Here is an 11,227-nt window from a genome sequence, read left to right on the forward strand (position 1 = left end):
TCAAATCTATATACATTTGCATGTATAAAATATATTCATCCTATTCTTTAGCTTCTTACTTGGATGTTTTGGTTATTTTCATTATCAATGATAGTGACAACAAAATAACAGCATAAACCGCAATTCTACAGTTATAAAGACGATGCTGATGCTGCTGATGGTGATAATGTTTGATTTAAGAAATAATAGCGATAATAATGATAATAATAATATTACTACTACTACTACTACTACTACTACTACTACTACTACTATTATTATTACTACTACTACTACCACTACTACTAATATAATGATAATAATAACCATAACAACAACAACGACAATAATAATAATAATAACAACAATAATAATGATGATGATGATGATAATAACATGAAAATAATATCAATAGTAATACCAATGTTTATTTAAAGCATTATCTGTGAAATCTCATTATAACTCCATTTCAGTGTTTCGATTGATCCACAGATGATGGAAAACAACATAAAAGTCCTGAATTAATCGACAAAATATTATCTCGCTTGGTTGTCATCAAAAGCGTAAGTTATACTTATTTTAAAATATTTTAAATAGAGTTTTAATCGGGGTTTTAACCTTTGCTGTACACTGTAAAAAATGAAGTGTCAATTTAGCACTTACAGTGCTTGTATAGTGACTGCACTATACGAGTGCTAATTTTCTAGTTTAGATTTGAACTAGATAATCAGCACTCGTAGAGCAGTCACTATTCAAGCACTGTAAGTGCTAAACTTCATTTTTTACAGAGTAATTTTGGTGGATTCTTCACACAAAGAGAAACAACATGTTACAACTGGTTATTTTGGCATATGACATATAGTCATTATACCGTAGAATTTGTGCATTGTAGCATTTTCACTGCCAAAGTCTTGACTAGACATTAATATAGTCCTATGCATCAATTTTGATCATCCATAATTTTTATTTTAACCATGCAAGAATACTGATAGAGCTGACTTGTTTCCACGAGAAACTGGTGCATGATTTTGTGGGTTTTTTTCAACAACGACCTTTTAAATCATGACTCTGTGCATGTTAATCCGTGAACATGTTCACATCACGCAAACTGGAGGCCAAGTTCCTTGATTAGGGACACGGAGAGGTCCTTGAGTGGTGAATGTTTGCCTACTATCTGGTAACCAAGAAGACGCATCGAATCCTCACATTCATTCTGAACTATCATAACCTGTTCTCTCGATAAATTCAACCTCCATCTCGATGCGGTGCTCGAAGAATTCTTCGACAGACTGAATAGGGGATGATTGGGATTTTCCCCTTTAGTCTTGCCTTGCGTGTTCTCTTTTATCCATTCGAGGACTTCAGGGGGTGTCGGACGACCTAGGAAGTTGTAGATCTCTTGAGCAGTCATCCGTGGCCTCTCCGCAAAGTCCTCATACCTTATCAACATGTAGCGCCCCTGAAGCCATGCAGGTTGGGAAAGGGCTATTTTGAGTGATTGTCGTAACCAGGAGCAGAATGTCTGTGTTGTTAATTTCAACATGTCTTTTGGCGGAAGAAAAATGCCTTCATCAAACTTTACTGGATTTAAACTGTTCCTTTTCAAACCTGGAGGAATTTCGTCTTTCTTGGCCGAGAAGTACTCCAGTCGGGAATTGGCCGTGCCGCGTGGGTCTCGGACAAGTTGGATGATTCGGACGTCCACCAGATCGTCATCAAGTAATGGTTTTAGGTTCAATAGATTGCTGCGAATAAGCTTGACTGCAACATTCCCGTTGTAAGCTAAGCAAATTTGTTTATACAGCGTTGGTTGGAGTTCCTTACATGTTTTTATATCTTTACAGAGAGGCATTAGGGCTCGGCTTTTGGTTCGTCCACCCCAGGATCCGTGACTCCTCACGAAACCCTTGGAAAATTCGCAGTGGCTAATATTACTTAATACTTCGGCCATTCTACTATTAACTTCAGCTTTAGTTCTGTGCTTTGTAACCCAGTCATGAGTAACATGAAGCGGTTCGTAAAGGTAGAATATGTCTTTATTTTGATTCAATATCTGTCCTACTGCAGATGAACCAGTTCGCATCTGCGCTAGCAGGATAACAAACTGTGGCCTATAAGCTGCTGAACCTTTGGCTGTGATCTTAGTCATCGTCAGAGGCTTTTGAGAGATGAAGTAATTAGTTTCCTGAGCGTAGGCCTCATAATCATTGTCATGAATCGCATTCTCCTCGTCAGTCACTTGCTGCCGACCTATGATATCGCTATCAGGTATTTTGAAACCCTTGTCGAGGACTTTTTCATCCTCGATCAGAAGCCTCTGATTTGTGGAGTAGTTCTTATGATTCCCATACGAAGCTTTGTCCAGGTCCTCGCCCTCCTGGGAATTCGGCAGATCCCGTCGTCTTACGGCACGGTCACCATTATGACGTTCCTCGTCAATATCTTTCTCACTCGGAGGCTTACGACTCAGAGTGCCAATGTCTTGGATCCTGACAGAATCCCTTTTCAGGACCACTTCAGACAGATTCGTTCGACTTACATCATGTAGGTAGCTGTTATCATTTTGCTTGTCTAATACCACCTTCTCCTCATTACTCACCGGAGTCTTTCGATGTGTGGAACCATAGTCCTCCCGAACCACTTTCTTTGCAGACATCATAGAACTATAGTTAACCAAAAATTCAATTTGCATGATATTATCATCTCGTAGTACCACTTTCAATATGGATGCAGGATTAGCGTCTCCAGGAGCTAGAGCTGGAGAAAGGCGTTTTCGAGTCGGGTACGGATTCTCATCAGATTCTTGGTCAACCAGTTTGTTTAACCCCTGAAGAATGACCATTAATGACATTCCTACAAAGCACATAAATGTATATGTCAAAACCTTTAGGCGGATACGACAGCGTCCCATAATTGAAATCAAATCCAATACCATTAACAAACAGATTCTAATTCCTTTTTAAACTCGGTGTTGTGAACAACGACTAGGATTCCATATTTGGTGAAGGACGGATTGAATTGGACAATAACGATGAAAATAATAATTGTACATAAAAAAAGGTGATCCGATACTTGCGTATATTATTCATGTGCAAGTTTGATGATAGATATTCCGGAATTCATTATAACTGAAGACACTTTCAGTTCGTTTCGCAGACACTTTTCATTATGATAATGATCAGTTTTTTATCCAGGGTGGCATTATTGCATACCAATGAGATGTCAACAGCACAACATCGTGAGCATCACACTCTTACGTGCCTGATGATAATAAAATGAACGCTGAAATATCTATGGCGCCGGCAGCATCCTCCAAGCATGCCAAGTGAGACCTCGTGACTCTCTCGATCCAAAATATCAGCTCTGCATATAATATATAGTGACATGGAAAGTGACTTTAACTTCGGTGCGACAAAATATCCCCATGTGTGTAGCGTTCATGGTCTGGACTCTGGAGAGAATCAAATGAGCTCCTTCCACCGCCAAACGCAATCTGAGTAGGCACTGCTCGATTACGGATGGTTCACTCACTTCACAGGTATGGATAGCACGCAGTGTCATTAATCGAAGCCCCCCTCTCCCCTCACCAAACGGAGGGTGGAGGAATCGTCGCGTTGCTCTTGCTCATTATTTCAGCAAAGGAAGTAAGGGGAGCTAACGGGCAGAGGCCGATGGGGGGGGGGGGGGGGTGAGGTTGCCTTATAACTCAACCTCCTCTAGCAGCTAGTCTAGACCCATTTACCTCTTTTGATTCGCTAATTTTTTTTTTGGTGGGGAGGGCGCGGGGCCTAGCAGGAATTTTTCAAACCCTAGCTGCCCCGCAGCCAATCCTTGACCTCCCCTGACTAATAGTACATGTACATATATCTAGGTAGAGAGAGTGACGTCAAAATAGCGTATAATTGACACTTCCATTGACCTCACTATACCAGGGGTGTTCGCTAGATTGCTTTGAAGGGGGGGGGGGGGGGTGTTGAACAACTTGATTTTCCCACAGTGATGACATTTAGAATATATATATTTTTTAAAATAACATCTAACAAGCAGCTCGCAGGCTGAAAATATTATATTTACAAATTAATTTGTAAATTACACATTACAATTTGTTTGGAGACATTGGGTATGAACATTATAAACATGGCTAACATTTTTTTTCAAATGTCAAAAATGAGCGATAAATAATAAACCCTCCCTGATTGGAAAGAAATCAATATGTCGATCAGATTACTGCCAAATGTAATAATATTTTGGCAATTTACTGACAAACCGAGAATTAATGTTTTGCGTTCTGAATCCTCTTAAACGGCAGTTTAGGAACGAAATATTGAGTCAGATCGCTGTCAAATATTACAATTTTTCCTGACTTGCTAATATATTGTATTGCATAATTTTTGCTTTCCAGAACCAACCTAAATCTATATATACGAGAGTACCCAGCAAGCGAAGGAATTATATAAGAAATGCTAAGTGAATAACAACTTATATATGATCGTACTACATTGTGAAATTATATTATTTTGTGAATTCATCGGGAGGGGGTAAATGCGAAATTATTAGCATAAGAATACGGTCTGTATATAAACGACTGCGATCATGTGGGGGGGGGGGGTCATGTCTCCGGATTTTTTTTTTTGTTTACTTCTAGTATGATCGATCCCCTACACTGGACATTTTAAAGACTGAAAAGCAACATGTACAGTATATTGCAAGAGAGTATCTTTACTCGGGCCACTTGAGTCATGTAATATTTTGAAATTAGATTTTCAAGAAAAAAAAATCATTTGAAATCACTGAATTCACTAAACCGTCCGTGACATTCGAATGCTCTCTAGCTCCTTTCATGAGATGAGTAACGCAAACGAAAAGTAATGTGACACCGTTTACTCATCCGCTCCAGACCCGGCGTGTATTGATTATGAACGGTCATGATAACAAGAATTACCCGTACGTACACCAATGCTGATTGATGCCTATCGGAAGAGGATGTACCCCCCCCCTTGAACCCCTAAAATTATATTAAAGGGCAAGACCAATTCAACAAGTATTTGTTTTGAATAAGAAGAAAAAAAAAACATGTACGCATGATGCTGGAAATTTCATCAAAATCGGACTTTAAATAAGAAAGTTATGACATTTTGAAATTGCGTTTATTTTTCACAATAGACAAGATAAAGATGCATATGCACATATCCTTGACATGCAAATGAGAGAGTTGATGATGTCACCCACGCAGCTTTTCATTTTTATGGTACGAATTATAAAACATTTCAATATTTACATATTTAAAAATAAGGACCCTTTTGATATTTCACATGTTTTGTTTTGATATTTAGAATACAAAAGAAAGAGTGGGGTATACGTCATCAGTTCAATCACATGAACACCGACCAGTGTGCAGCTTGGTTTTTATTCAAATAAACTTTTTGTTAGGGGCACGGACTTCCCCTCAAGCACTTGCTATTGCCTTAAAATGCTTCATATTTATACAGAAAAGGGTAGTTGTGACGAAATGTGTGACTAATGGAAGAAAGTTGTGATCTTGTGCTTGTTTACTACATAATAATAATAATAATCCGCTTTTTTATATAGCGCTTAATACATCGGAACGACGTGTCTAAGCGCTTTACATATATATTATTACCCCGGTCGTCGGATTCAATCAGTCATTCCCGCACACAATTTGTGCACATCCTCCACTCCCTGGGGAGTATTCATACATAAAGGGGGTGTTGCAACAATTTGCAATCAGTCAGATCGTAGACCAGCAGCACGGTGTGCGGATGCCTTAATTGTTAAAAAGGTGTCGTGTTGTTTGATTTCCAATCAAAATCAAGCGATAAACATTTTTATTTTGTTCCGATGACCATGATGACAATTCATGAAATTAAAGGGGTTCCTCCCATTCTTGAAAACTGTATTTGCCATCGGATTTTGATGTAGACCGATATCATAATGTGAAGTATTAGTATGTTGTATATGGACATCGAAATACTTTTCTCATAACATTAGCGGCCCCATGTTTTATTTTACCTATATCTTTTTTTATGTGATCTTTATAAATGAGTAGAATCGAAAGCTACAAACAAAACATGAAAAGTACAGCTGTAATGGTGTCCTTGAAATGTTAACATTCTGGCTCTGATATGACACGATTGTTTGATTTAAAGTCAAATAACTTGAACTTGTTTACTTCGAATTTTAGCTCCTGAAGTCACAATAGTATGCAGAGTCCAACTGGATGTTTAGAAAGTCTGTCGCTCCTGAAAATACACTGTGATCTCCAACATGAATAACAGATTGACGTGGCAAGGGGGGGGGGGCGAAAAATTCCTATATACACGTAGGGCTACTCCTTTTCAAAATAACCTGACGAGACATAAGACACTTTAAAAACCTAAGCATTTAATTAGTACCCTTTGTTTTAAGACTCGACAGACGAAAAAAAATCTGCCTTTATAAGGAATACACGTCAAAATAATACAATTTCGATTGTACCACCAGTTTGATTTCCAATCTAGATTTAAATAGGCCTATATTCATTTTCCGAAGGAATACTGCATAGCTTCCCCTATCACAAATCGCTTTCTGATACTGCTGCCACACCAATCATCAAACCGACTCCAGACGGACCCTCGCACGTCCCTGGTTATTTCAAACGGTATGGTCGGTCGGTATCGTTGGTGTGACTGTACATAGGCTAGCATCAAGCTTTACCTGTCTGGATAAAACCCGTGGGAGTTGTGAGCCGGATCCAACTCTATTTTAACAAATTCTCTATCCGCCCTCTTTACCATGTTTACAGGCGTTGATCGAGTGGGGGCTATGATGTCGAGGCCACTTAACCGACGACCAAATTTGCTGTTGCCGGCGGCGCTTATAGGCTTGAGAATTGGAAATGGGGTTGCATTGAAGTATGAATATATACTGTCTTTATCAAAAAGGGTATGACTGTATGATGTAGAATAACTTATATGAAGTTAGTTAGATTGAAGAGAAAAGGCACCAGGGGTGACTTATTTTCTTGACATACAGGATAAATGAAACATTCAACAAAGAGCATAATTATGCTTTGAAAGGTCAAGCCCCCCCCCCCACCACAAAAACAAGAGGAAGATGTTGTTTTTAATTATTAGGGAAAAATCAATCAAGCATAACGCTGAAAATATCATCAGAATTGGATGTGATATTATAAGGTTATGACGTTTTTTAAGTTCCGTTTACTTTTCACAAAAAAGTTAAATGCACAACTCAGTGATATGCAAACGAGAAGAGTCGATTATATTTCTCAGTTATTTCTTTTGTTTTTGTTTGGATTATACAATGTTTCAATTTTTTACAGATTTGACAATAGTAACCAACTTCACAGAACGGCAACATATTAAAACAATGGTAATTCCACATGTTCGGGGGAATAAAACTTTCTTTCACATCATAACAATGATGAGAAAATTAATATATCTAGTATTTAGTGAATCACAGAAGGATTGTGAGTGTGTGATGTCATCAGTCTCCTCATTTGCATACTGATGTCATAACTTTCTTATTTTACATCTGATTTTGAAGAAATTGTCTGTGCATATGATTGTTGGATTTTAGTTGGGATTGTCCTTTATTAAAAGTTGATTTTACTTGTAGGCAGTGTGTAAATCCAGAAATGTTAATTAATGATTGAACACCTAAGCTTACCAAGTTGTACAATGCATTGTCTGTAATTTGAGTAAGCATAACCATAACCAGAAAGCGAATTCGATTCGTTCTAGTCGTAATCGTATAAGCTATTAAAACAGGGGCGGTGGAGCAAAGTTGAAAGTGGGGGGGGGGGGGGGGCACAGGGAAAAAGGGCACTATCTTAAAGCAAAGAAAAAATTACTTATCTAATCTACAGTTGTGTAATGAGAAACACAATTGAGGGGGCTAGATATATCGTATCATGTAAAATGTATAAGAGCTGATAGAGAAGCGAAGCGAGTGACCGAAATTTTTTACATTTTTATAACGAAAATCCAATTTTGTGATAGATTTTGACATAATATTCAGAAAGGGTATCATGTTTCACCCTTCTCTCTTTCCCTTTTATGCTTGGTTGTGATTTTTTTTGGGGGTGCCCCCTATCTGTACCCCACTCACATGACTCATGAAACTTAACGTACGTAGGATTTTTCCTTCACAAGCAGTAACATACAAACATGAGAATTGTATTCTTGTTCCGAAGGGGCATTCGTAGAACGGGTCCTTCTCAGGTGAAAGGGACAAAGAGCATGTATGCGAGTAGCACTTTTTGGATAAAAAGGGGCACTGATACGAGAAAGGGCACTTACGAGAAGGCAAGGGGGCACTTGTGAAAGGGGCACAGAACACGTTCGTGAGCATTATTTTGGCACTGATACGAGAAATGGCACTTGCTAGCACATAAAATCGGTCCTTCTAAGGAGAAAGTGGCGCAGAACACGTTCGAGGGGGGCATCTTAATTTTGCTAAAAAATAGCACTTATACGAGAGAGGGCACTTGGTAACACATAAAACGGGTCCTCCTCAGATGAAAAGGCACAGTACACCTTCGTGAGGGGCATTTTTACAGTGCTTCAAAAAGTGGGGGGGGGGGGCACTGTGCCTCCGGTCCCCCAGGATCGCCGTCCCTGGATTTAAAGCGAAAGTGGACGGAATCTAAAAAGTTCGAGTTATTGTATAATGGGCTTTCGCTACATGAGGCAGGTGATAAATATATGGTTATATCGAGTAAATGAGTAAACTTAGTTGAAGGCTTATTCATACTGGAAAAAATCCCTCTACACTGTACAGTACATGGATACATTTTTCTTAAAGGACAAGTCCACCCCAACAAAAAGTTGATTCAAATAAAAAGAGAAAAATCCAACAAGCAAAACACTAAATTTCATCAAAATCGGATGTAAAATAAGAAAGTTATGACATTTTAAAGTTTCACCTAATTTCACAAAACAGTTGTATTCTCATCCTTGTCGGAATGCAAATGAGGAGGCTGATGACATCACTCATTCACTATTTCTTTTGTATTTTATTATGTGAAATATGAAATATTCAAATTTTCTCACTGTTGTCGTGTGAAACAACGATTAATTCCTCCCTGAACATGTGCTATTAACATTGTTTAATAATATATGGTTCAATCAAGTTGGTCCTTATTGTGAAATCTTAAAAAAATAAAATACTGTATAATTCAAACAATAAAAAACAAAAGAAATAGTGAGTGAGGGACAACATCGACTGTCTCATTTGCATGTTACTGAGTTGTGCATATCACTGTTTTGTGAAAAATAGGCGAAATTTTAAAATGTCATAACTTTCTTATTTTACATCCGATTTCGCTGAAATTTTCAACATAATGCTTGTTTGATTTTTCTCTATTTATCCAAACCAACATTTATCTGGGGTGGACTTGACCTTTAATATCCCATCAAGCAATAACTAACAGCGAACTGAAATTTTAATGCAGCGTGTTTCTGAATGATGCGCTTGTCAGGAATCGATTATGTCGATGTGTCGTGGTGTAGCTGATTAATGTTCAGTAATTCACTTGATGAAATTCATGCCAACACACAGCTTGCAAACTGCAAAATGATAATGATGGCGACTGTACTGAATTCGAAATGATATAATTAGCCAAATAATACATCAAAAGCTATTTCCGGAGTTTCCTTTCCATCATACTATAGATCTAGATCCCATTCTAGTGGAGAATCACCGCTTGAAAGCCTTCCATGCACCCCCTGATAATAATTTTCAATTATTTTATAGGCACACCCCTGGGGCATGATACCTCATTAAGTTGTTCTCATTGTGGAAATGTTCAACTTTCACTTACATCCGTTTCCAACGCTCAAGAAACAAGTTCCTCTATTTTAAGAATAATCACAAGTTCCGATCATACCTGCATGAGATAAGCATTCTGTTTATTGCCCGTTTATTGCAAAATGAATCACTTTTAATTTAAGATCTTACTACATAGAAAACATGGTGGTGGGCATGGTAGGGGCAAAGAAAAACGGTAAGAGGAAGTTGACGGCCTACCGCGATGGAATAAAATGTGGTTTACCCACATTCGAAACCCAGGTTTTACATTATGTTCCACAATTTTAAAGGTTATGTATAGTCTTAAAGCTCTCATCAGCCCTGCACACAATAAAATTGGATACGATACAATTGGACAATTATTGGCCCTTCTTCTGCAATGTGTAAGTAAATGAGCATTGTTAAAAATACTCAGTTTTCATGAGATTATTAAGGTAATACAATGAATATTCCTATACCAGATAGGCCTATATGCCGCGCTCCTTCGATCTCCTCCTTCAACAACACAACCATCATAACGATCACCATCAGCATTTAGATAACAGTCCTTTTGTTGTACAATTTTTCAAGAGGCAATTTCCCTTTCGATAGATATCCCCTCCCCACAAGATAAATGAATAAATAGGCCTAGATTTTCTTTTAAAAAAAGGGGGGGGGGTGAACAAAAAGAATGAAAGAAAGAAGAAAGAAAATCTATAAACGGGAAGGGTAATCAAAATGAAAGAAAAGAAGAAAGAAAACAAAGAAAGAAGAGTTCACAATAACTCGTTGCACCACAGCCCCAGAGAAAAGCAACCACTGCAAACAAGTGGCTATTACAACTTTACAAGCACACCTCGGGGGGTTATGTATACCTCATTTCCTCTACTTGCCAATCTCGTCTCAAGCTGAAGATGGCGCAATTCATAATTAACTCGAAGGCCTGATCAACGGTGATGTGTCCAGAGAACTGTACAGATTGTAACCAACTTCCAATAGGTTACTGACTTGTTAGATGCAAAAGAAATGATGCACCTAGTGGGTGTTTTAAAAACGATTTGTGATACTTTCTTAGTTAGGAACTACATCAACACCAATAAAAATCTGGTATCATATACCACAAGAAAGGATCACCAGTCGTTCGTAAAGTCGCGAGTAACCACATACAGGTCAGTGCTAGTAACTTCTGAAGAGCTTTATGAAACCATCACCCTGCCAGGTTTTTTACCGACTGTCGTGCTACAGTAAACAACAACGGTTCCGACTCCAAACCATCATCGATCATCATCGAAAGTCGTTGGTCAGTCGAGTCAGTTTCCCCGTTGTCACTATGGCATCAGTTATATGTATACTAAAGTTTGCATTTGTGTTTCTTGTATTGATATAGTTGATCCCCTCTTGGCCATTTAAAAAGCCTCATAATATTCCAAAGCTTCAAGGG

At 38.2% G+C, this 11,227-nt stretch overlaps 1 protein-coding gene across 1 annotated transcript; it reads right to left on the reverse strand.

Moving 5' to 3' along the window:
- Window positions 1–409: 409 nt before the first annotated feature.
- On the reverse strand, window positions 410–5,425 carry LOC129261181 (carbohydrate sulfotransferase 1-like). Its single transcript, XM_054899244.2, has one exon. It carries the CDS (start codon window positions 2,912–2,914, stop codon window positions 1,079–1,081), a length of 1,836 nt encoding a protein of 611 aa, XP_054755219.2. The 5' UTR covers window positions 2,915–5,425; the 3' UTR covers window positions 410–1,078.
- Window positions 5,426–11,227: the final 5,802 nt, after the last annotated feature.

Source organism: Lytechinus pictus, unplaced genomic scaffold (assembly GCF_037042905.1).
Source record: "Lytechinus pictus isolate F3 Inbred unplaced genomic scaffold, Lp3.0 scaffold_19, whole genome shotgun sequence".
NCBI classification, from domain to species: domain Eukaryota; kingdom Metazoa; phylum Echinodermata; class Echinoidea; order Temnopleuroida; family Toxopneustidae; genus Lytechinus; species Lytechinus pictus.